A 26,415-nucleotide genomic window follows, 5' to 3' on the forward strand; every position below is an offset into this window, starting at 1 on the left:
GCCGGAAATGACGCGCACCGCGGGAGAGGGGTGAGGGGTCACGTGACGGGTCCGGTGTAACGAAAGAAACAGCCCCCGCTCCGGATTCCCTACTGGGCTGCACTGAGCATGCGCGGCCGAACGGAGCATGCGCAGTAACCGCCGCTGTCGCCGCTGCCCGCTCTCTGCCCTCACCGCTCCCGGCTCTTTGCTGCCCGCTCCTCGGGGGGTGAAAAGCCCCGGGGGGCAAATCGCAGCAAAACCCCCGCGGCTCCCTCCTCTGCTACAGCGCCGAGCTGCCAACACCCAACTCCCCCCCGAGCCTGCGTGTCCGCCCCCCCCCCTGCCCCCCATCCCCTGCCCCAGCTCAGAGCCTGCCCCCCTCCCTCACCCTCCCCATAGCCTGCAACCCTCCCGCCCCCCAACTCCCCCCCCGAGCCCGCGTGTCCGCACCCCCCCTGCACCCCCATCCCGTGCCCCAGCTCATAGCCTGCCCCCTCACTCAACCTCCCCATAGCCTGCAACCCTCCCGCCCCAACTCCCTCCCAGAGCCCACGTGTCCGCAGCCCCCCGTACCCCAATCCCCTGCCCCAGCTCAGAGCCTGCCCCCTCACTCACCCTCCCCATAGCCTGCAACCCTCCTGCCCCCCAACTCCCTCCCAGAGCCCGCGCGTCTGCACCCCCCCTGCACCCCCATCCCCTGCCCCAGCTCAGAGCCTGCACCCCTCCCTCACCCTCCCCATAGCCTGCAACCCTCCCGCCCCCCAACTCCCCCCCGAGCCCGCGTGTCCGCACCCCCCCTGCACCCCCATCCCGTGCCCCAGCTCAGAGCCTGCCCCCCTCACTCAACCTCCCCATAGCCTGCAACCCTCCTGCCCCCCAACTCCCTCCAGAGCCCGCGCGTCTGCACCCCCCCTGCACCCCCATCCCCTGCCCCAGCTCAGAGCCTGCACCCCTCCCTCACCCTCCCATAGCCTGCAACCCTCCCGCCCCCCAACTCCCCCCCCGAGCCCACGTGTCCGCACCCCCTGCACCCCCATCCCCTGCCCCAGCTCAGAGCCTGCCCCCCTCACTCACCCTCCCCATAGCCTGCAACCCTCCCGCCCCCCAACTCGCCCCACGAGCCCACGTGTCTGCACCCCCCCTGCACCCCCATCCCCTGCCCCAGCTCAGAGCCTGCCCCCCTCACTCAACCTCCCCATAGCCTGCAACCCTCCTGCCCCCCAACTCCCTCCCAGAGCCCGCGCGTCTGCACCCCCCCTGCACCCCCATCCCCTGCCCCAGCTCAGAGCCTGCCCCCCTCACTCAACCTCCCCATAGCCTGCAACCCTCCTGCCCCCCAACTCCCTCCCAGAGCCCGCGTGTCTGCACCCCCCCTGCACCCCAATCCCCTGCCCCAGCTCAGAGCCTGCCCCCCTCACTCAACCTCCCCATGGCCTGCAACCCTCCTGCCCCCCAACTCCCTCCCCGATCCGGCGTGTCCGCACCCCCCCTGCACCCCCATCCCCTGCCCCAGCTCAGAGCCTGCCCCCCTCACTCAACCTCCCCATAGCCTGCAACCCTCCCGCCCCCCAACTCCCTCCCCGAGCCGCGTGTCCGCACCCCCCCTGCACCCCCATCCCCTGCCCCAGCTCAGAGCCTGCCCCCCTCACTCAACCTCCCCATAGCCTGCAACCCTCCTGCCCCCCAACTCCCTCCCAGAGCCCGCGCGTCTGCACCCCCCCTGCACCCCCATCCCCTGCCCCAGCTCAGAGCCTGCCCCCCTCACTCAACCTCCCCATAGCCTGCAACCCTCCTGCCCCCCAACTCCCTCCCAGAGCCCGCGCGTCTGCACCCCCCCTGCACCCCAATCCCCTGCCCCAGCTCAGAGCCTGCCCCCCTCACTCAACCTCCCCATAGCCTGCACCCCTCCTGCCCCCCAACTCCCTCCCAGAGCCCGCGTGTCCGCACCCCCCCTGCACCCCAATCCCCTGCCCCAGCTCAGAGCCTGCCCCCCTCACTCAACCTCCCCATAGCCTGCACCCCTCCTGCCCCCCAACTCCCCCCCCGAGCCGCGTGTCCGCACCCCCCTGCACCCCATCCCCTGCCCCAGCTCAGAGCCTGCCCCCCTCACTCAACCTCCCCATAGCCTGCAACCCTCCTGCCCCCCAACTCCCCCCCGAGCCCGCGTGTCCGCCCCCCCTGCACCCCCATCCTCTGCCCCAGCTCAGAGCCTGCCCCCCTCACTCAACCTCCCCATAGCCTGCAACCCTCCTGCCCCCCAACTCCCTCCCAGAGCCCGCGTGTCCGCACCCCCCTGCACCCCCATCCCCTGCCCCAGCTCAGAGCCTGCCCCCCTCACTCAACCTCCCCATAGCCTGCACCCCTCCTGCCCCCAACTCCCCCCCCCGAGGCCGCGTGTCCGCACCCCCCCTGCACCCCCATCCCCTGCCCCAGCTCAGAGCCTCCCACCCACACTCAACCTCCCCATAGCCTGCAACCCTCCCTCGCCCAACTCCCGACCTGAGCCCGCGTGTCCGCACCCCCCTGCACCCCCATCCCCTGCCCCAGCTCAGAGCCTGCCCCCCTCACTCAACCTCCCCATAGCCTGCAACCCTCCCGCCCCCCAACTCCCTCCCAGAGCCCGCGTGTCCGCACCCCCCTGCACCCCCATCCCCTGCCCCAGCTCAGAGTCTGCCCCCCTCCCTCACCCTCCCCAAAGCCTGCACACCTCCTGCCCCCCAACTCCCCCCCCGAGCCCGCATGTCCGCCCCCCCTGCACCCCCATCCCCTGCCCCAGCTCAGAGCCTGCCCCCCTCACTCAACCTCCCCATAGCCTGCACCCCTCCTGCCCCCCAACTCCCACCCCGAGCCTGCGTGTCTGCACCCCCCCTGCGCCCCATCCCCTGCCCCAGCTCAGAGCCTGCCCCCCTCACTCACCCTCCCCATAGCCTGCACCCCTCCTGCCCCCCAACTCCCCCCCGAGCCCGCATGTCCGCCCCCCCTGCACCCCCATCCCCTGCCCCAGCTCAGAGCCTGCCCCCCTCACTCACCCTCCCCATAGCCTGCACCCCTCCTGCCCCCCAACTCCCTCCCAGAGCCCTCGTGTCCGCACCCCCTGCACCCCCATCCCCTGCCCCAGCTCAGAGCCTGCACCCCTCACTCAACCCCCCATAGCCTGCACCCCTCCCACCCCCCAACTCCCTCCCCGAGCCCGCGTGTCTGCACCCCCCCTGCACCCCATCCCCTGCCCCAGCTCAGAGCCTGCCCCCCTCACTCACCCTCCCCATAGCCTGCAACCCTCCCGCCCCCCAACTCCCCACCAGAGCCCGCGTGTCCGCACCCCCCTGCACCCCCATCCCCTGCCCCAGCTCAGAGCCTGCCCCCTCCCTCAACCTCCCCATAGCCTGCAACCCTCCTGCCCCCCAACTCCCTCCCAGAGCCCGCGTGTCCGCACCCCCCCTGCACCCCCATCCCGTGCCCCAGCTCAGAGCCTGTCCCCCTCACTCAACCTCCCCATAGCCTGCACCCCTCCTGCCCCCCAACTCCCCCCCGAGCCGCGTGTCCGCACCCCCCCTGCACCCCCATCCCCTGCCCCAGCTCAGAGCCTGCACCCCTCACTCAACCTCCCCATAGCCTGCACCCCTCCTGCCCCCCAACTCCCTCCCAGAGCCCGCGTGTCTGCACCCCCCCTGCACCCCCATCCCCTGCCCCAGCTCAGAGCCTGCACCCCTCACTCAACCTCCCCATAGCCTGCACCCCTCCTGCCCCCCAACTCCCTCCCAGAGCCCGCGTGTCTGCACCCCCCCTGCACCCCAATCCCCTGCCCCAGCTCAGAGCCTGCCCCCCTCACTCAACCTCCCCATAGCCTGCCCCCCTCCTGCCCCCCAACTCCCCCCCGAGCCGCGTGTCCGCACCCCCCCTGCACCCCATCCCCTGCCCCAGCTCAGAGCCTGCACCCCTCACTCAACCTCCCCATAGCCTGCAACCCTCCCGCCCCCAACTCCCCCTGAGCCCGCGTGTGTCCGCACCCCCCTGCACCCCCATCCCTGCCCCAGCTCAGAGCCTGCCCCCCTCACTCAACCTCCCCATAGCCTGCAACCCTCCCGCCCCCCAACTCCCTCCCAGAGCCCGCGTGTCCGCACCCCCCTGCACCCCCATCCCCTGCCCCAGCTCAGAGCCTGCCCGCCTCCCTCACCATACCCAACGCCTGCACACCTCCCGACCCCCAACTCCCCCCCCGAGCCCGCATGTCCGCCCCCCCTGCACCCCCATCCCCTGCCCCAGTTCAGAGCCTGCCCCCGTCACTCAACCTCCCCATAGCCTGCACCCCTCCTGCCCCCCAACTCCCCCCCCGAGCCTGCGTGTCTGCACCCCCCCTGCCCCCCATCCCCTGCCCCAGCTCAGAGCCTGCCCCCCTCACTCACCCTCCCCATAGCCTGCACCCCTCCCGCCCCCCAACTCCCCCCCAGCCCGCGTGTCTGCACCCCCTGCACCCCCATCCCCTGCCCCAGCTCAGAGCCTGCCCCCCTCACTCACCCTCCCCATAGCCTGCACCCCTCCTGCCCCCCAACTCCCTCCCAGAGCCCGCGTGTCCGCACCCCTTGCACCCCCATCCCCTGCCCCAGCTCAGAGCCTGCACCCCTCACTCAACCCCCCATAGCCTGCACCCCTCCCACCCCCCAACTCCCTCCCCGAGCCCGCGTGTCTGCACCCCCCCTGCACCCCATCCCCTGCCCCAGCTCAGAGCCTGCCCCCTCACTCACCCTCCCCATAGCCTGCAACCCTCCCGCCCCCCAACTCCCCCCCAGAGCCCGCGTGTCCGCACCCCCTGCACCCCCATCCCCTGCCCCAGCTCAGAGCCTGCCCCCCTCCCTGAACCTCCCCATAGCCTGCAACCCTCCCGCCCCCCAACTCCCTCCCCGAGCCCGCGTGTCCGCGCCCCCTGCACCCCCATCCCCTGCCCCAGCTCAGAGCCTGCACCCCTCACTCAACCCCCCATAGCCTGCACCCCTCCCACCCCCCAACTCCCTCCCCGAGCCCGCGTGTCTGCACCCCCCCTGCACCCCATCCCCTGCCCCAGCTCAGAGCCTGCACCCCTCACTCAACCTCCCCATACCCTGCAACCCTCCTCCCCCCCAACTCCACCCCAGAGCCCGCGTGTCCGCACCCCCCTGCACCCCAATCCCCTGCCCCAGCTCAGAGCCAGCCCCCCTCACTCACCCTCCCCATAGCCTGCAACCCTCCCGCCCCCCAAATCCCCCCCCGAGCCCGCGTGTCCGCACCCCCCTGCACCCCCATCCCCTGCCCCAGCTCAGAGCCTGCCCCCCTCACTCAACCTCCCCATAGCCTGCAACCCTCCTGCCCCCCAACTCCCCCCCCCGAGTCCGCATGTCCGCACCCCCTGCACCCCCATCCCCTGCCCCAGCTCAGAGCCTGCCCCCCTCACTCAACCTCCCCATAGCCTGCACCCCACCCCCCCCCCAACAGCCCCCCCCCGAGCCCATGTGTCCGCACCCCCCTGCACCCCCATCCCCTGCCCCAGCTCAGAGCCTGCCCCCCTCACTCAACCTCCCCATAGCCTGCAACCCTCACACCCCCCAACTCCCTCCCAGAGCCCGCGTGTCCGCACCCCCCCGTACCCCAATGCCCTGCCCCAGCTCAGAGCCTGCCCCCCCCACTCAACCTCCCCATAGCCTGCACCCCTCCTGTCCCCCAACTCCCTCCCCGAGCCCGCGTGTCTGCACTCCCCTGCACCCCCATCTCCTGCCCCAGCTCAGAGCCTGCCCCCCTCACTCAACCTCCCCATAGCCTGCACCCCTCCTGCCCCCCAACTCCCTCCCAGAGCCTGCACCCCAAACAGGGCCGGATTAACCTTTTGTGGGCCCGGCGCTAAACATATTTGTGGGTCCCCATGGGGGAAATGGGGACATGGGGCAGGAGGCAGAGTCCTCAGAGCGAGGGGCTGGCCGGGGGCAACGGGGGATGGGTCATGGCACGGCAGGGACAGCCCAACTCCACCCAGCCCAGTACAAGGGCCCTGTTTACAAACCGGGAGCTGCCAGTCCCCCCTGCCCGGCACCCCTCCGGCTCCCTACGCCCAGCGCCGCACCCCCCAGAGACCCCCACCAACCCCCTGCCTGGCACCCCTCCGACTCCCTACGCCCAGCGCCGCACCCCCCAGAGACCCCCCACAACCCCCCTGCCCAGTGCCCTCCCAGATCACTCCCCCACCCACTCAGAACCCCCCCACAGTTCCTCTCACTGCCCAGTGCCCCCCAGCTGAAGACCCCCATAGCCCTCCCACAACTGCACAGTGCCCCACACCTTCCCACCCAGAGCCCCCTATAGATCCCCTCAGTGCCCAGTGCCCCCCACCACCACAACTGTACAGACCCCCCCACTTCCCAGCGCCCACACACACAGATCTCCCCCACTGACAGCCCCCCAACACACAGAGATCTCCCCACCCCCCAGTGCCCAGCACCCCCCAGACCCACTAGAGACCTACTCTCCCACACCCTAACCCCCAGCCACAGTAGCCGGCCCTGATGGGAGGTGACTGTGTCTGCCAGGCTGAGATGGCAGCGCAGCCAGAGCTGGTCCTGGGGCAGGAGAACTCCGGCCCCTTGGGAGTGGTGGAAGCAGCCAGGCTGGAGCAGGAGCAGAGCCTACCCGGGCCAGGCTCCCTCAGGACCCAGCTGAGCCTCCCCCCCCAGCCCCCGTCCCCTGTGAGTGGCTGAGACTGGCCCAGCCTCTGCACCAGTCCCAGGTGGCTCTTCCCCCGGGGAGGCAGGTGGGGCCCCACAGGTCCCAGGCAGTGGAGACAGCTCAGAGCTGGAGCAGTGCTGGGGAGCGGGGCAGATCCCTGAGACGTGACTCCCGAGATCCCACCCAGCCCACCCACACCCATCGGCCCCGTGGCCAGCAGCCCTGCTGAGCTGCATGGTGGCCCCCAGCTGCTGGGTGATGAGCCCTCTACAGCAGTGGCATAGCCAGGTTCTAACATCAGGGGAGCAAACACATAAAAAGAGGCACCACCCAACATATCGAATTACTAATTACATACGTTTAAATTTGTTATACATATTTATTTTGTACTTAAAATAAAAACCCAAGAATGAGCCAGCCACAGAAGGATTTGCACAGCCGGCATTTTGCAGGAGAACTTTAGATTATACTTAGATATACTTTTGCTTCTAGAAACTAAACGACAGAATACAGTAGCTTATAATTGTCACAAGTTTTAAAAAAAATACCGGCCATTTTTTCCAGTTACTAATTTCATTTTAAAATCAATCAATGAAATGCACTTTATTTATAATAGATCATAATACTAAAGTCACCAAAAAGGCATAACAAATACAAGTTTTATGAGAATTGGTGAGCAAAGATCTCATAGCTCTTCAGGGTTGGACAAAGCAGTAATTTCCCTTAAAGTAGCTTTATTCATGGGGTTTTTAAAAAACAGAAGACATCTCTATGACACAGGTTGGCAGTCTATCATTTTTGAAACACTGAGTACTGAAAGTTAGACTATTTAACCAATTTAAGCTGTACACACACACACACCCTCTCTCTCTTCCTGCTTTCCTATCACCAGTTCTGTTACTACAGGAATGAAATCTAGACATCCTTTTAAAATGAGTTACCTGTTCCGTAACTGGTGTTCTTTGAGATGTGTTGCTCTGGTCTAGTCCACAGTAGGTGTGCGTGCTCGCCACATGCACCGGTGCCGGAAATTTTTGGAGCACTGCTGCGACCCCTGGAATGGCGCCGCTATAGCGCTATAAGGGGAGCTGCGCACTCCCCCCACCCTCAGTTCCTTCTTGCCAGACAGCTCCGACAGAGGGGAAGGAGGCTGGGATGTGGACTAGACAAGAGCAACACATCTCGAAGGACGCCAGTTACGGAACAGGTAACTGTCCTTTCTTCTTCGAGTGACTGCTCCTGTGTATTCCACAGTAGGTGACTCCAAGCTATATCTGATGGAGGTTGGTAGGAGTTTAAGGGTTATCTGGACGGAGTACCACCCTACCAAACCCGGCGTCATCCTGTGCTTGGGAGACGATCGCATAGTGCGAGGAAAAAGTGTGGACAGATGACCACGTGGCAGCCCTACATATGTCCTAGATAGGGATGGGGGTGACATAGGCGGCCGACGAGGCTTGTGCTCTCATAGAATGCGCCTTCACTATAGGTGGTGGGGTAACCCCTGCCAAGTCGTAACACGTGCGTATGCACAAGGTGATCCAGCAGGAAATGCGCTGGATGGAAACTGGTTGCCCCCTAATCCGCTTGGCTGACGCAACGAATAGTTGCAAGGACTTCCTGAACTGCCTGGTTCGGTACAGGTAGAAGGCCAGCACATTAGCCAGGAGGAAGCAGATCGTGAGCGTTTTCGACCACAAACCCCATCCCTCCAGATTTGCAACCATTGGAAATAAGCAAGGAGGAAGCCAGTGGAAAAAATGAATGGGGCCACTCTGGTTATCACCTTGGGGTTAGGGGTGTGCTCTGTACCCCTAAACCTTACCTCCCTTTTCACATATTCACACACAAAAAAGTGAAAGAGCATGCCTCAATCATCCAAAAGATCAGGGTTCGGCAACCTTTCAGAAGTGCTGTGCCGAGTTTTCATTTAGTCTCTCTGATTTAAGGTTTTGCATGCCAGTAATACATTTTAATATTTTAGGTCTCTTTCTATAAGTCTATAATATAGAACTAAACTATTGTTGTATATAAAGTAAATAAGATTTTTAAAATGCTTAAGAAGCTTCATTTAAAATTAAATTAAAATGCAGAACCCCCCAGACCCCTGCAATACGTCAATTTGGCACATTAGCCAGGAGGAAGCAGAATATGAGTGTTTTCGACCACAAACCCCGTCCCTCCTGATTCGCAACCCCATGGACCAGGCGGCAGCAAGTCCTGAGCAGGGGCCCAGATAGTCACGTTGCGTGGCATAAACTGCACCTAGTTGCAAAACAGGAGGGTTGCACAATGTGTCGTCACACCTGTGGCAGATCCTGGCTGCAGCTGAGAACAGCGGCTCCTCCGGCGGCTCCAGCGCTGCTGGCAGCACGTGGTCACCAGGGAGCAGCTGCTGAGCCCGGGCTCCTGCGTCACAATGTGCCAGAGCCCCGCCCCCAGGAGCTGCCCTGCCCCCGGGCTGTGCCAGAGCCCCACCCCCAGGAGCTGCCCCGCCCCCAACTTGTGCCAGAGCCCCGCCCCCAGGAGCTGCCCTGCCCCCGGGCTGTGCCAGAGCCCCACCCCCAGGAGCTGCCCCGTCCCCAACTTGTGCCAGAGCCTGGGATCCGTGTCACAATGTTCCAGAGCCCTGCCCCCAGGTGCTGCCCCATGTTGGGTCTCTGGGATTTGTTCTCCTGCCTCCTTCTTCCCAGCACCCCCTGCTCCCAGCTGCTCCCTTCCTGTGTCTGCAAACACCCCCCCGGGTGGGCTGCGGCGCTCGCTGGGGCTGGCTCCAGTGGCTGAAGTTCCCTCCATCTCTGCTCACCTGGGGGTGGGGGAGGGACGAAGAGAGGAGATGTGCCCAGGGTGTAAAAGCAGAATTAGGGGGCAGGGAAAGAAGGACTGTTTGACAAGGTGGGTTTTTTGCGAGGGGGCGGGTGTGATCCAGAAGCCCGGGACACTCTCACACACACTCTGCCCCGGGACTCTCCTGGTGCACCGAGACTGATCAACCCCGCGCCTGCCCCACTGAAGAAGTTGGGCAGCAGAGGCTCAGGCAGATTGAGGGAAACCCCCTGGGTGTCCCAGTGTTGGCCAGGGATCGTACAGCACCTAGCGCAATATGGGGTCCCCGAGCCGTAACTAGCTATTTTTGTGCCCTAAGCAAGAATATAAAATTACGCCCCCCCCTGCTGTGCCACCCAGCCCCCTTGAAACACCTACCCAGTGCCGCCCAGCCCTGTGGAAACACCCTCCCCAGTGCCGCCCACCCCACAGAAACAAACTCTCCTTCCCCAGCGCTGCCCCCCCAAAACAGCTGTGGGCCGAAAAGGAAGGTTTGGGGGTGGGGGAGAAAAAACGGCCCCCATAGGGTGACCAGATCACAGCAGTAAAATTCCCCAGAGAAAGAAAGAGTGGAACAAAAGAATAATAAAGGCACCTCAACTTTTCCTCATTTATGGAGGACAGTCTTATAATATGCATCCAGATCTCCTCCAATCACACAAGCTGAAAATTGTTCCACTTTACTGCAGCTCTGTAACCATATGGGAACCAGTCCTGTCTGTGTTCTGTGCACATCCAAAATTCCTGCTGAATGACCCGCCCTGGGAGCAAGTTACCAGTGACCCAGGGCTAGGGCGGAAGGAGGGTGCAGGTGTGTGGTGGGAAGCCCAGGGCTGGGGCAGCAGAGGATGTGTGGGTGGGGGAGCACTGGTGGGGAGGGGGTAGCACAGAGCTGGGGCAATGCGAGGTGTGTGTGGGGGAGAGCCCAGGGCTGAGATGGGGGCAGCCAAATATTTTTTTGCTTGGAATGGCAAAAAACCTAGAACCAGCCCTGCCTCCACGCACTGTGAGGTAGGTAGGAGCGGATCATTATTATCCCTACTTGAAAGAGGGAGAAGCTAAGGCTGAGAAAGGAGAATTGACTTGTCTTAGGTCACACACCCAGTCAGTGGCAGAGTTGGGAATAGGACCCAAGAGCCCTGATTTTCAAACTAACCTTCGGATCTTGAATTTCAGACACTGAATGACCTGAGTAAAGTGCTCTCAGATGAGCTCCAGACCAACAACAGTGACAGTAATTATTCAGCAAGTATTTGAGGAGAACTGCAATGTTGGAGGGAATCGTGAACTGCTCAGAGACCATTAATGCAGAGAAGCAGCAAAGTTAATCAAACACAGAACTGGTTCTGACTTATTTACTTGTTCTAAAAGAGACCAACAAGGACCTGAGTCTCCTCCCTGTCAATAACCCCCTGCTCAGCCAATCAGGTTAGAGACTGAGGGCGGGAGGCTGAGGGTTCTCACCAGAGAGCCCAAAGGATGGCCCAGGTCACTGATGGGGATCACTGCCCGAGCTCTATTTCAGCCCCACATTTTTGGGTGGACCTCCCACAGTGGGAGCTGCAGAGCCCTCCCCTGCAAAAAAAAACACACACACCCTCCCTCCCTCCCGGTGTTGGGAGGGGAACAGGTAAAAGGACAAAGGAAGCAAGAGAAAAAGAGGAGGGAGGAAGAGGGGAAGCAAAAAGGACAAACCCCAATGTCCCCAGTGATTCTAAGGGGCAAAATCCCAGGTGCAGAATAAAGTTCTGCCTCCTTAAGCTCGTGTTTTCCAAGCCTAGAATTCAACTGTCACCAGATGGATCAGACTGAACAGGTTTCAAACCTCCAGGAGGCTCTTACTTTCTAAACAGGGACGGCTGTTTTCTAGTAAAATCACTAAAAGGGAAGGAGAAAACTCGAAAGAGGTTCCTCCTGGCGCTCACGTCCGTGAACCCGAATACTCTGTCAGTCCTCAGAGAGAGACCTGGAGAAGGAGACTTGCTGCAGCAAAGCCACAGGGGTCTCTGAAGTTTTCCTGGCCCCTCGCCCCCGTCCTGCCTGGCTGATGTCAGCATCTCTCTGTGAGGTCACCACCTCCCCACCACCTTGGACCAATAGTCTGAGGTCCTGCAAAAAGGCCTTTGTGATGTCACTGCCACACCCCTCCCTTGCTGGGCTAATGTCCTGCCCCTGACCAGGCACTTTGCAGGTTTGAGCTACTCCCTGTGGATCACCCCACTCCAGGAGCGTTCGTTCTAGGCAGCAAGCCGGCTGGACAGGAAAACATCAGACGCTGCTCCCAGTGCTACACTCGGTTTTTCAGAAATTAGTCGACTTTATGGCCAGAAGAGACCATTAGAGCATCTAATCTGATCCTCTGCATATCACAGGCCTCCTGTAGGACACAATAGCTACTTTGGGGGCAAACACATTCCAGAAAGGCATCTTGTCTTCATAAAATGACATCAGGAGATGGAGAATCCACCACTTTCCTTGGTAGCTTGTTCTTGTGGTGAATCATCCTCGCTGTTGAATTTTTGTGCCTTAGTTGTAATATGAATTTATCTGTCTTCACCTTCCAGCCATTGGGTCTTCTTATGCCTTTCTCTGCTAGATTAAAGAGCCCTTAAATACCCAATCTTTTCTCTCCATTAAGGCACTTCAATTAAGTCACCTTTCAATCTTCTTTTGATAAGCTAATCAGGTTGAGCTCTTCCTATAGCTCACTAGAAGGTATTTTTTCCAGTCCTCAGAACATTAGGTGGCTCTTTGCTGCCCCAGCTCCAATTTCACAACATCTTTTTCAAACGAGGACACCAAAACTGGAGGCAGTATTCCAGTATCAGTCTCACTGATGCTGTGTCACCTCCTGTGAAGTTATTGATATAATCTGTAACTGTATAGATCACCATTGCGACCACCAATATTTGCAGCCAATATTACAGAGAAGTGGTTGTGTAAGGGGGTCTATGGAGAGGTTCTGACTGGCAGATTATAATGATGCTATCTCTAGACGTGTATCGTTTTTTGTAGTTGATATTATGAATATTGGCTCTATGCTGCCTGTATTTCAAACTTGTGCTCTGCTTCAGGGAATGATCCCTTTGTTTAATTGATGAAAACATAAACTAGACACTTAGAGGATTAGAACTGATTTCAGCTGATGGACAGGTTTGCTAGGTTTTTATGCATTTGGACAGTGAAATGTTGAGTGTTCACATTCATTTCAAGCATCCTTGTACGGTGGAGCTCCTGAACATAATGGAGAATAGAAATGAAATTTTTTTTCAAGAGGGCACCTGGGTTTGAACCAAGGACCACTTGATCTGCAATCAAACACTCTACCATTGAGCTATACCCCCATTACAACAGGAGTATGGATCTGTGATCTCCAGGACTTTGAAGGACAGACCCTGCATCATCGAGCTCCTTTGTCATTCGCAGACCACAGGTGGTTTTAAAAATGGGGTTTGATTAAACTTCTTCAATGTGGTCAACACCACAGCTTGCACCCCCACTGATATAGCTTCTCCCCAGGACAGAGCTGCCACCTCCTGGGGAAGTGGATTGACTACACCAACAGGAAAACTCTCCCCCCTCAGCATGGAGCAGTGGTTCTCAAGCTATAGGTCAGGACCGCAAAGTGGGTCGTGACCCTGTTTTAATGGGGTCACCAGGGCTGGCATTAGACTTGTTGGGTCCTGGGGCTGAAGCCAAAAGTCTGAGCCCCCCCACCCAGGGCTGAATCCCTCAGGCTTTGGTTTTGCCCTCCCCCCACTGGGGCTCAGTCTTTGGCACTCCCCCCCCTCCCCGAGTGGACGGGGCTTGGTCCCTCTTTCCAGGGCTACGTATTAAGTTATTTTGGCAGAAGGAGGTTGCAGTGAAAGGACGTTTGAGAAACCCTGGCACAGAGCATCTCCATTACTGAGCTGCAGCAGCATAGACTCACTGTTTGAAACATTGACCTGGCCTTAGCCTCTGAATATGTCTAGGCTTGGCTCCCTATGGCACTGTTGTGATCAGACCCTGAAAGTACAGCCACGGAGACACCACACACCAGCCTTGCCTAGCTGGCAAGGATCAGACCTTCACAGAAAGGCACCCATGGTTTTCTAGCCCAGCTACCTAAGGCCTCAGCCACAACCAACTTAACAGAGGGGCCTTTCTACACTCTGGTTCTGTTCTCACTGAAGGGTCATTACAAATTGTTTGCTCAGACCAGCTTCCCCAGCACACTCACTGCTGTGCAGCTCTGTACGTGTGGCCATGGCTGAACAGCAAGAATTCCTGCCCATTTCCCCAGTGGCTGGAGCATGGCTACAGTGTGTTTGTGGTTAATGATGTTGCTGTAGATTGTTCATTCCCTGCCTTGGCAATTCAGACAGTCCCTTTTCCCGTTGTATTGCCAGCACCTCTGTGAGTCCAATAACAGAGGCAGGTTTTCTCTGGGCACTGAGATTTTTGAGGGCGTTGGTGGCTCCTTCCTTTCCTCACCCTGGAGTAAACTCAGCTTTTTATTCCATCCTTGATGACTCATGGAATAACAACAGCAGCATGAAGAGGAGAGTGAATATCTCACTCCCGGGGGGAACGTGGACGCATCCCCTCTGTCTGACCATTGCCATTGCAGGAGAGAAGGTTTCATTGGAATCGAATGTCCTGGCTCAGACAATAGACACAGGGAGGTTTTGCTGTTCATGGATCTGTGTGTTGTATCGGGAAACAGAGACGAGACAAGGCTGCAGTGAGGCGTCTCAGGATAGTCCCGGACCGCTGCTTTTATTCTCTTTCTTACAGACTGGTTACTCAGTATTACATGATTGACATCACACAGGTTACTTATTACTATATGATTGATACACCTGTTTACTTCATTCTGATTGGTTAAGGCTGGCTTTCCTGGTTAAGGCTGGCTTTCCTCAATGGGCCATTGTCTTGTTTAACAGAATGTGCATGCTGTACTTGTACTATTGAATGGTTCAATGCAGAGACAGCGTGGCTTGCCAGCACTTGTACCTACATCTCACCCTTTTTTGTTTTGTTAACATGACTAATACTTACGAGGGGGCCCTGGGTTGGTCCACGGGCAGCACTTAATGAAGAGAGAAACAAATGAGGGGACACATTGAATGCCGCAGCAAAATAGCACAAGTAAGAGTACAGTGAGTCCCCCAAAGGGGACAAGCTGATGCAACCACCCAGTGTTAGGAAGCCATGAGGAGAGCCAATCCCACCATCCCGAGAAGGGGTCTGGATTGTATTTGATTTGATCTGTTAAATTTTTAATAATATTAAGCTGATATTCAACTGAATGATGATGATCAGAAATATTAAAGCAACACATATCATTAACCTTTTCACATCCATAATGATGCAGCATAAGTAAATAATCTTATCCGCCTTAGTTTGCTCTAATACATGTTCAGCCTGCCGTGATAAAGCTTTGACCTGCCCCCAAGTTATGGCAGCGTTAGGTGTGCCATGCTTTCGGGCCTTGTCAATCTTGTCTGCCCTATCCGTCAGGGTTAGACTGAAATCCGGAATGGGATTCTTTAGCCCCTGATGCCAGGCCATCTCTCCACGGCTTCACAAAGTGAGCGGGAACCCACACAGGGCCGGTTTCAGTTGACACTGCTCCGTAGCCCCGGCCCCAGGTGATGAGTGGCACAGGCAGGCTCCACTCTGGTCCTGGCAACTTGCGATATATCACCTTCGGCGCCGGAAGGGGCTCGGTCTGTCTATAATGGTGCTGGGCTCTAGATAAAAACTGATTATTAAACGAAGTTAAATTCAAATGATTCAGAGTAAACAAGACACGAGCCAGCCATTCTTCCTTATCTGGCAAGGATAGGGGCACTCCTCCTTTTTGTTTTTGTTTAGTAAGGTTTTCAAGGCAATTTGCGGGATAATCGGAATGGAATAAGCGGCCATCATTTTATGTCCCAGATAAAGGAAGGGCTCTATACATTGTACCTTTTCTGGGGCTATCTGAAGGCCGTATTCCTGGAGCATATTTTGCAGGTCAGTTTTCCATGAAGGAGGGAGTTCTGGTCCTGCTATGAGGATATCATCCATATAATGGTAAACCTTAAGCATAGGGTACCATTTGCGAAAGGGTAAGAGAGACTGATTCACATAATACTGACAGAGGGTGGGACTGTTCAGCATACCTTGGGGAAGAACTTTCCAATGGTAGCGTTCCGTTGGCTGACTATTATTTAAAACAGGGATAGTAAATGCAAAGTACTTTCAATCACGGGGGAGGAGAGGGATAGAGAAAAAACAATCCTTAAGATCGATTATTGCTAACTGATAATCGTGTGGTATAACATTTGGATTCGGGGTCCCACATTGAAGGGCTCCCATAGGTTCCATAATTTTGTTTATAGCTCGGAGATCATGTAATAATCGCCAGCGGCCAGATTTTTTCTTAATAACAAAGACTGGAGTATTATATGGGCTAGTAGTAGGCTCAATATGTCCCTCGGTTAATTGTTCCTGAACTAATTCCTTAAGGGCTATTAATTTTTCCTGAGGGAGTGGCCATTGCTCAACCCACACTGGGACGTGGGTTTTCCATTCCAGTGGGAGGGCAGTGTGTGAGGAGCATTGACGTGTCATGGCACCACTAGGGAGGCTCCCAGCTGAGACAATAGGTCTCGCCCCCAGAGATTAAGATCAATTGGCAAAATGCACGGACGAATTTTTGCAACCTCTCGCCCCTCTTCACTATCCCATACTGAGAGCCAATTGGTGCTTTGTCGGGAAGATTGCGGGCCTCCCACTCCCCAAACAGAGGGGGAAACTTCGGAAGGCCAGGAAGGGTCCCAATGCTTTTGTGCAACTACTGAAACATCCGCTCCAGTGTCTAGCAATCCATAGAGCTCCTTACCGTTGATGGTATACTTACGGGTCGGCTTGTGGGTTCGGATATGTTGTAATACTGCAGCAATCTGTGGATGAAAAAGGAGACCTTGCTCCAGATTAACGCGAGTAGAACCAAATCCGCCGGCACGACTCGCCTGGCCGGGTCCGGCCGGCGCTGTGTAAGGTAAGATTAGCAGTTGAGCCCAAGAGTCCCCCGCCTTTAATTTGAGGGGAAGGTGACTCCAAATTTGAACATAGATAATGCCGGTGTAATCAGAATCGATAACTCCGGGCACTATCATAATAGACTGACTGCTGGCAGATGAGCGAGGCAAAATCAACCCAAATGTATCCGGGGGAAGCGGACCCGAAAGCTGCGTAGGCATGAGGAGTACATCACCAGGAAGAGGGGATTGTATATCTACTGCATTAATAAGATCCAAACCAGCACTGCCTTTAGTGGCTGGTCGAGCGGCCATGGCAGGCAAGGCTCCCTCCTTTAAACCGGGACTGAAGGGGGGCCCGGTCGAAAGTTTCCCGAATTATCTGGGGTTGAGGAGCGACATTGATTAGCCCAATGATATCCTTTATTACATTTTGGGCACTTTTTAGAAGGACGGCCCCCGGTGGTGTTAGTTCCGCCCTTATGAGCGCCACCTCCTGGGGCCCGGCACTCCTTTTTGAAGTGTCCAGGTCGCTGGCAGTTAAAGCAGTTACCTGTAGGTTTGTTACCTTGACGGATTGCTCCCGCCAACAGTGCCATAGCGTGGGTCTGAGTGCCCACTTCGGCACATGCTTGTAACATATCAGCGAGTGTATAATTAGGGCGGTGGATGATAGTTTGGAGAATTTTCCGACAGTCAGCATTGGACTGCTCATACGCTAAGCGTAAAAGGAGTTCCGTCTGAGCATCTGGATTGTCAATTTGGCGTTGAACAGCCTCCTTGAGGCGATCAACGAAATGATGATAAGGTTCCGTAGCTTGTTGTTTAACATTTGTGAATGATCGAAGGGGCTTGCCAGAGGCCGGAACGCGCCGAAAGGCTCTTTGAATACACATTGCCGTGCGGTGAAAAGATTCCATGGGCAATATAGATTGTTGTTCTATGGTGGCAAAAGCTCCCGTCCCATATATTTGCTCAGCAGTATTCTGCACGTTACTGAGTGCTAGGGCTGCCAACCTAAACTCATTATCCCATACCACGTACTGTGCAGGGGAAAGGATCATATGAAATAGATGTTTCCAATCCTCCGGGATCATGGTATAACCACTGGCGATCCCTTCTATCATACCCTGCACATAAGTGGAACGCAGCCCTGACTCACGTACAGCTTTGTTAAGCTCCCGAAGAATAGAGTACAGGATGGTGGAGTGTCGAGCTACTACTTCACCTGCCTCATTGGGAGGGTCATAAGACAGAGGAAACACCAAAGGGATTTCTCCCTCCCATTCTTCCAATAAGGGGTCCTGCCCGCTTGCCCGCGCCGCCGCAAGGGCGGCACAGACAGCGCCCTGATGAAGGGACTTCTGCCCCAGGGTGTCCACCACTGGTGTAGAAGTTTTTGATGCTAAAAAAGGGGCTGGTGGGAGCACTCGGGGATAGGCGGGAGGTGCCTTCACCGAGAGCAAGGGAGGTGCGGAGGGGGACGCCTCTTTTCGTAATCTCCCCACCGCAGCTGAACAGTGCTGCCACAACAAAATATGTTGGATCTCGGCTCGAGGTTCCCTAAATAACGCCTCTCCGATCTTTATCCAATCGGAGTGATCTAGGGAGCCTCGGTTCGAGTACCATGGGCACTTATACTCAATCACTCGGAGCAATTCCTCCAAGTGCCATAACGATACTGCAGTACACCCGTCCTGTTTGATAAGTTTCAATAACTCTTTTGCATGATCTTTTTGCTCAATGGATAAGTCCCCCCCCATACTCACGAGGGAGCGCGTTGCGCTGTGGTGCACCAAGGCTAAGCCAGCCGATGAGTCGGGGGTCTTGCGTCTGGATCACGTCGGGGTCACCAGATGTAGCAACGGGAAACAGAGACAGTGTTGCAGTGAGGCGTCCCAGGATAGTTCAGGACCGCTTCCTTTATTCATCTCCTATACACACAGGTTATTCATTACTATATGATTGATACACCTGTTTACTTCATTTCTGATTGGTTAAGGCTGGCTCCCCTCACCGGGCCATTGTCTTGTGTGACTAAGCTAGCATAGCAGAAAGTGCATACTATACTGTGCTATAGCATGGTTCAGTGCAGGGACAGCGTGGCTTGCCAACATTTGTACCTACACTGTACCTACAGATTTCCTCCTCCAAACCTGCCTCTCTCTCACCTGGAGTTCACAGCACTAAGTACCGGCTCGGGGCTTTTTTCCTGGGTTACATGATCCCAACTTTAGTTTTGAAACAGACACAGGCAGGCACAAGCTCACCCTCAAACAGCAACACCACATAAACCACAAAACCAACCCAATATTACAAACCTCCGGGGAATCACAGGGGCAAACACTCACCGCTGGAAGCCCCAGCAGCTGCTCAGGTGAGTGAGGTCCACTGCAGAGATTCCTGTCTCCCACCGGGCCAGAAGCTCCCTCCTGGTCTCCTCCAGGTGAGTGCTGGGGGTGGGGGAGGGGGAGGGGAAGGAAGGCTGAAAAGCACATGTGCCTTCTCCCCCCTCCCGACCTGCAAGTACAGCCAGGGGCCGCCTCTGCCTCAGCCGGCCAGCGTCTCTAGTTGCCTAGCAACAGCTGCTGCTTCCGGGAGACGCAGAGCTTTGCTTCCGGGAGAGACGCTGCACCGCGGGGCCCTCTCAAGGGCGGGGCCCAATTCGGGGGAATCGGGCAAATCGGCTTAAGGCCGGCCCTGCAGCTATTGAATGTCCTCCCTATGCCCCTTGTGTCACCAGAGCACATCCATGCTAGCAGTTCTTGGATGGCCACAGAGAGCAGTGCACTGTGGGCAACTATCCCACTGTGCAACTAGCTGCAGGGTGTTTTGGGAAGGGTTTGCAATGCCTCACGGGCTGGTACAGCATCACATGATGCAGGTTTCTCTATCCCACCATTCCATGGGCATCTTACTAGATTACCAGCTGCTTTTCAACTGCAGTGTGTGTGGCGGGGTAGAGACTGTTTGTGTTCTGGGGAGAGACAGTGTGTGTGCTGGGGAAGAGTGAGTGTGTTGAGCTAGGTAGGAGCGGATCATTATTATCCCTACTTGAAAGAGGGAGAAGCAGGGGCGGCTCTAGAAATCAGGCTGCCCCAAGCAGCGTGGTGCGCTGCGCCGCCCTTCCCCGGTCCTGCGGCGGGTCCCCTCTTCCCACGGCTCCGGTTAAGCTCCCGCAGGCATGACTGCGGCAGGTCAACCGGAGCCCGGGACGAGCGGACCTGCCGCAGGCATGACTGCGGCGGGTGCCGTGGTCCCGCGGCTCCGGTTGACCTGCCGCAGGCATGCCTGCGGGAGCTCAACCGGAGCCGCGGGAAGAGGGGACCCGCCGCAGTCATGCCTGCGGCAGGTCCGCTCGTCCCGGGGCTCCGGTGGACCTCCCGCAGGCATGACTGCAGCAGGTCCGCCAGCCCAGCCTCCCGCCCTCCCCGGCGGCAGGGGACGCCCCCTACATTTTGCCGCCCTAGGCACCAGCTTGTTTTGCTGGTGCCTAGAGCCGCCCCTGGGGAGAAGCTAAGGCTGAGAAAGGAGAATTGACTTGTCTTAGGTCACACAGCCTGTACAGTGGCAGAGTTGGGAATAGGACCCAAGAGCCCTGATTTTCAAACTAACCTTTGGATCTTGAATTTCATACACTGAATGACCTGAATAAAGTGCTCTCAGATGAGCTCCAGACCAACAACAGTAACAGTAATTATTCAGCAAGTATTTGAGGAGAACTGCAATGTTAGAGAGAATCATGAACTGCTCAGAGACCATTAATGCAGAGAAGCCGCAAAATTAATCAAACATAGAACTGGTTCTGACTTATTTCTTTGGTCTTAAAAGATACCAACAAGGACCAGAGTCTCCTCCCTGTCAATAACCCCCTGCTCAGCCAATCAGGGTAGAGACTGAGGACGGGAGGCTGAGGGTTCTCACCAGAGAGCCCAAAGGATGGACCAGGTCACTGGTGGGGATCACTGCCCGAGCACTATTTCAGCCCCACATTTTTGGGTGGACCTCCCACAGTGGGAGCTGCAGAGCACTCCCTTGCAACACACACACACACACACCCCTCCCTCCTGATGTTGGGAGGGGAACAGGAGAAAGGACAAAAGAAGCAAGAAACGAAGAGAAAGGAGGGAGGGAGGGAGGAAAAGGGGAAACAAAAAGGACAAACCCTAATGTCCACAGTGATTCTGAGGGACAAAATCCCAGGTGCGCAATAAAATTCTGCCTCCTTAAGCTCATGTTTTCCATGTCTAGAATTCAACTGTCACCAGATGAATCAGACTGAACAGGTTTCAAACCTCGAGAAGGCTCTTACCTTCTAAACAGGGACGGCTGTTTTCTAGTAAAATCACTAAAAGGGAAGGAGAAAACTCGAAAGAGGTTCCTCCTGGCGCTCACGTCCGTGAACCCGAATACTCTCTCAGTCCTCAAAGAGAGACCTGGAGAAGGAGACTTGCTGAAGCAAAGCCACAGGGGTCTCTGAGGTTTCCCTGGCCCCTCGCCCCTGTCCTGCCTGGCTGATGTCAGCATCTCTCTGTGAGGTCACCACCTCCCCACCACCTTGGACCAATAGGCTGAGGTCCTGCCAAAGGCCTTTGTGATGTCACTGCCACACCCCTCCCTTGCTGTGCCAATGTCCTGCTCCTGGCCAGGCACTTTGGAGGGTTGAGCTACTCCCTGTGGATCACCCCACTCAAGGAGCGTTCATTCTAGGCAGCAAGCCGGCTAGACAGGTAAACATCAGATGCTGCTCCCAATGCTACACTCAGTTTTTCAGAAATGATTCGACTTTATGGCCAGAAGAGACCATTAGAGCATCTAATCTGACCCCCTGCGTATCACAGGCCTATTGTATGACACAAGAGCTACTCTTGGGGCAAACACATTCCAGAAAGGCATGTAGTCTTTATGAAATGACATCAGGAGATGGAGAATCCATCACTTTCCTTGGTAGCTTGTTCCTGGGGTAAATCATCCTCGCTGTTGAATCTTTGTGCCTTAGTTGTAATATGAATTTGTCTCTTTTCATCTTCCAGCCATTGGGTCTTGTTATTCCTTTCTTTGCTAGATTAAAGAGCCCTTTAATACCCAATCTTTTCTCTCCATTAAGGCACTTCAACACTTCAATGAAGTCACCTTTCAATCTTCTTTTGATAAGCTAAACAGGTTGAGCTCTTTCAGTAGCTCACTAGAAGGCATTTTTCTCCAGCCCTCAGGACATTTGGTGGCTCTTTGCTGCCCCAGCTCCAGTTTCACAACATCTTTTTCAACTGAGGACACCAAAACTGGAGGCAGTATTCCAGTATCAGTCTCACTGATGCCGTGTCACCTCCTGTGACGTTATTGACATAATCTGTAACTGTATAGATCTCCGTTGCGACTGCTGTTCTATATTTGCAGCCAATATTGTAGAAAGGTTGTCGTGTAAGGGGTCTATGGAGAGGTTCTGATTGGCTGATTATAATGATGCCATCTCTAGATGTGTATCATTTTTGAAGTTGACTTTATGAATACTGACTCTATGCTGCCCGTATTTCAAACTTGTGCTCTGCTTCCAGGGAACACCCCAGCCAGACAAATTGGTGTCAGTTCTGCCTAGCCTGCTTGATGGCCCATTAAGGACCATCAGCTACACAATTGACCCATTGAGAGAAGGCAGATACGCCTTGTGACTCAGCAAGGTCTGCAGGGACCTGCCTATGGACAGAACTCTAAGGTTTTTCTATGCCATGTGCTTAGGGAAGATGTATTTTCCATGCCCTGGTTCCTCGCTGACCCAGAGAGAACAAAGGAAGACGAAAACAAAAACCTTCCCCCACAGATTTGAAAGTATTTTCTTCCCTTATTGGTCCTTTTGGTCATGTGCCAACCAGGTTATCTGAGCTTTTTAACCCTTTACAGGGTATTTTATGCTACCTGTAGCTATACGTTTATGACACCCTGTAAATAGCAATCTGCAGAACCTGATTCTGAGAAAGGGCAGGGTGAATTGAAGTGGCTTTGTTGCGTCGCAGGAGCAGGAACGGAGTCTGACAACCAAGTGTGATCATAGGCAGAGAGCTCGTTTATTCCACTCCAGCATGCTCTTATATACAATCATATCAAACAATCAGGCAATAACTAATTGGTTGATTAAATTAACACAAAAACAGCTGTGACCTTGTGGGATAATTATCATCCTACACACCTGTCTAACTTATCTCACATTTCTTTTCCCACACCTTCCCCCTGTATTCAAAAATCAAAAGGAGAGGGGAAAAGAAAGAAAAGAAGAAAACATTTCCAACTCATAACAGCATAACACTATAACCTATCACAAACCAAAATTAAAACAAACATTTCCAACTCATAACAGCATAACACTATAACCTATCACAAACCAAAATTAAAACTTTATAAAATCAACCTATATGACCATACAATCCTTAACATATAACCCCAAAAACACCGAACAAACAAAAACAAAACACAACAAACAAATGATGTAAAATCTACAGGATTCCCCCCTCTCTGTTGCACACCAGCTTGTGCTGTTACCAAAGTATCCCTCAGATGTCAGGTGATCAAACTGACACTGAGGGTGGGGGGAGGTCCTAGACACATCAAACCACATAACAACACAACAACAATTCTGGCCAGAAAACAGACAACACGAAACATCACAAAAACACAAGACATAAATCTTAACTCTAAATAATAATTGTATAATACACTAAATGCTATACAGCCAACACAAAATTTCTTTCAGGCACAGCAAAAATCATTTCAAACAAGTAACTCATTCACGGAGAATCAAACAGGAAAAGTCCTGGCAGAGCTAACAAACAGTTCTCCTCCAGGGGCTCTGGTTCCGCGGCGCCTGGGCACGTCTCGTAAGGCTCCTCCGCATCTGCCTACCGTCGCTCCGGAGGACACAGCCAAGGCCGGACCCACTTCGCCGGTATCCACCTGGGACCTGCATCAGTGGCAACACACGCATAACCCCTGCCCCACGTTAGCAAGTCAACTGGTCCTTTCCATATTTGCTGCTGATAATCAAACCATTTGACCAAGGGTCGGGGGGCCACACCCTGCTCTTCCCCAGTCATCCCGCTGACATGTTTAATCGCGGGGGGCACCTGGCTGTTTTTACCAAGATGTAACCAATTAAGCACGTAAAGAGCTTTTAGCAACCGAGCGGCAGGCGTCTTATCCAAGGCGTCTGCCCGCTCACTGCAAATCCCCCCTTTCTGTCTTAAGAGGAGCGCCTTCAGAGAGGCGTGAGCACGTTCAATAATAGCTTGTAGTTTATCTGCTTCAGCCTGAAGGGCTTGGACAAGCAGTTCTTTGGCTTGTAGCTCTTTCTTAATTTCACTCAGCTCAAGAACAGCAGCTCTATAATGACGACGGTCATGCGCTGCACCCACCCTGGCTGCCGCAACCTGCTCCCCAAGGTTATTAACTTTTGACTTTTCTCTTTCTAAGGCAGTCTGTAAGGCTTGAATAAGTTGCCTCATTTGCTGATCCTCCTCCTCTTTACGCTTTAGGACTGCTTGAACCCGGAAATTCAGCTGCACCAGGTCTGCCTCTCTCTCTGCTAGTACTGTTTCGGGGATGTTGCTGTGCTCTCGCAAAGCAGTGTTAGACTGACCAAGACCAGTGAGCTTCCCCCGTTCATGTTCCAGTTCGAGGGCCAACTTCTTGTTTATTTCTTCTAAACGTTTTATCTTCCTCCTGAAACCTCTAGATTCCTGAAGCTCATCCTCAAGTTCAGTCACCTTTTCCCTATACTCCTCAAGCTCCTGGCTGGTGAGTGAAATTACTTCTTGCAGCACTTTCTCCAACATCATCTTACCGTGGCTAACAGCCTGCAGCTCTATCTCCAAAGCTTGAATCCTTTCATGGGAAGCCTGGTTATTTCCTCCATCAGCGATTTGTGCTTTTAGTTTGCTCAGCTCCAGTTCAAAAGATTCCTTTGCAATGAGGGCTTCCTGCAGCCGGCAGCTAAGAATGCCAACTGCATTCTCATAGGCTTTGTATTTTGCCTTCATTTCTTTCTGTGCACTGGTCAGATCTAACCCCAGACGCTTCATTTTTTGCTTCTGTTCAGTGATGGCCTTTTTGGCTTCCTCTTGCATTTGTTCTACCTGTAGTTTTAATGCCTCATTCACCTCAGCAAGAGATGTCATTTGTTCTTTATCAATCTGCAAAGACTGTAGCTGTATCTCCATGTCATCCCGTTCCTTTTGCACTGACTGGAGGTGGCTTTCTAACTCCACCATCTGCTGGTGAATCTGGGATACTTCCTTCTGAAGTCTTGAGCGTTCAACATCAATGGACTGCTTTTCACCTTGAAGTTCCAGTAGCTCCCGTTTTAATTCTTTCACTTCCAAATCCAGCCGCTTCTTTGTAGATTTCAATTCACTAATCAGCTGGTCCTGTGAACTTGCATCTCTTCGATAAGCTTCCACCTTTTGCTGTAGGAACTGCTCCTTTACTTCTTGGGTCTGTTTCTTCAGGCTGGCACTTTCCTGTTGCAGATTTTCCACCTGGCTCAATTGTGCCAAGATTTCTGATACTGCCTCAGTACTTTCACCTAAGAAGTTTGCTCCTTCATCAAGTTCTTCTTTGCTTGCTTTTGCTGCCTGCAGAGCTACCTCTAGGACAATCTTCTCATTCTGCACACCCTGGAATTCCTCTAACCTGGCCACCAGCTCATCATATTGAGTCTGTAGGTCATTTAGGGACTGCTCTTTAGTGTGCAATGATTCTTGGGTTAAGGTGAGCTGCTTCATGAGCACTAGATGCTCTTGCTGTAAAGATTCAAACTGCAGATCTCGCTGATGCAGAATCAATTTAACCTGTTCCAGTTCTTGTTCCAGTGTTACTGCAAAATCAGCCATTTTCTGCAGTTGTTTTCTCTCATCCTCAAACTCCTCCAGTCTTCTCTGCGCGGTGAGCCATACTGGACTCAGGGAGAAAACCTCCTTATTGCCCTGAGCCACCGATTTCCAAAGCTCACAGCCCAGCCGCTCCCAAACAGTTTTATCAAATATTGTACTTGGTTGAACAGAAAGTCCCCTTCTTCGTCCCCACCGCAACAGGCGGGATAACGCATCAGAGGGGAACTTTTCTCCCCGCTGCTCCGTGATGCGTATCAGATCTGCTGACGCAGCGGTTCCCATATTAGCTGCTCACCTCTGGGTTCGGGTGTGCCTCCCTTTTCAGACGCCCTGCGGCTTGCCGCTCAACACTGAGACTCAGGTGCGCCCCTCTTTTCGGACGCCCTGCGGCTCCCAGCCGCTCGACACTGAGACTCAGGTGCACCCCTCTTTTCGGACGCCCTGCGGCTCCCAGCCGCTCGACACTGAGACTCAGGTGCGCCTCCTTTTTTCAGGCCACCGATACTATTGCCCCCAGCTTCTCCACCATTTGTTGCATCGCAGGAGCAGGAACGGAGTCTGACAACCAAGTGTGATCATAGGCAGAGAGCTCGTTTATTCCACCCCAGCATGCTCTTATATACAATCATATCAAACAATCAGGCAATAACTAATTGGTTGATTAAATTAACACAAAAACAGCTGTGACCTTGTGGGATAATTATCATCCTACACACCTGTCTAACTTATCTCACATTTCTTTTCCCACATGGCTTCAGCAGATTTACTGAGCATGCTCAATTCATGTGAGCATGCTCAGTGCATCATAAGTAGCAAATTCCTCCACACAGCAGTTTCTCACACTACACCTGAGGCAGCATGAGGCAGGGGCTCCATCGCTGTCCAGACCCCACCCAAGAGCAGATCCCCAGGGGCTGCAAGACCCTCAGCTTCTGGGACTTTTGTGTGTAGTCTCTCTTCTGCCCACCCAGGGCTGTCCCACCTCGGATGGGCACAGAAAGTGCTTCAGTGAAAGTCTGTCCCTGGAG

The 26,415-nt window shown here is 55.1% G+C and overlaps 1 protein-coding gene and 1 non-coding gene across 2 annotated transcripts; both read right to left on the minus strand.

Annotated features, from left to right (window-relative positions):
- Positions 1-12,767: 12,767 nt before the first annotated feature.
- On the minus strand, positions 12,768-12,839 carry TRNAC-GCA. Its single transcript has one exon. It is a non-coding gene; the product is annotated as a tRNA-Cys (tRNA).
- A 4,387-nt stretch (positions 12,840-17,226) lies between these two features.
- LOC123358509 (golgin subfamily A member 3-like) lies at positions 17,227-25,925 on the minus strand. The gene is made up of 3 exons (XM_045000954.1): positions 25,893-25,925; positions 23,638-25,432; positions 17,227-17,390 (listed from the first exon to the last, which is right to left on the minus strand). The coding sequence occupies exons 1-3, from the start codon at positions 25,923-25,925 to the stop codon at positions 17,227-17,229; spliced, it is 1,992 nt and encodes a 663-aa protein (XP_044856889.1).
- Positions 25,926-26,415: the final 490 nt, after the last annotated feature.

This window comes from Mauremys mutica, unplaced genomic scaffold (assembly GCF_020497125.1).
Source record: "Mauremys mutica isolate MM-2020 ecotype Southern unplaced genomic scaffold, ASM2049712v1 Super-Scaffold_100084, whole genome shotgun sequence".
NCBI classification, from domain to species: Eukaryota; Metazoa; Chordata; order Testudines; family Geoemydidae; genus Mauremys; species Mauremys mutica.

Bases quoted from the DNA above. Each gene is read 5' to 3' on its own strand.
- LOC123358509 (XM_045000954.1), bottom strand. From the start codon at position 25,925: ATGCAACAAATGGTGGAGAAGCTGGGGGCAATA. The intron at 25,433-25,892 runs GTATCGGTGGCC...CTCACCGCGCAG, and splicing joins TGGAGAAGCTGGGGGCAATA to AGAAGACTGGAGGAGTTTGA. The intron at 17,391-23,637 runs GTAAAAACAGCC...GTGTATTCAAAG, and splicing joins GCTTAATTGGTTACATCTTG to AGCCTTTCGGCGCGTTCCGG.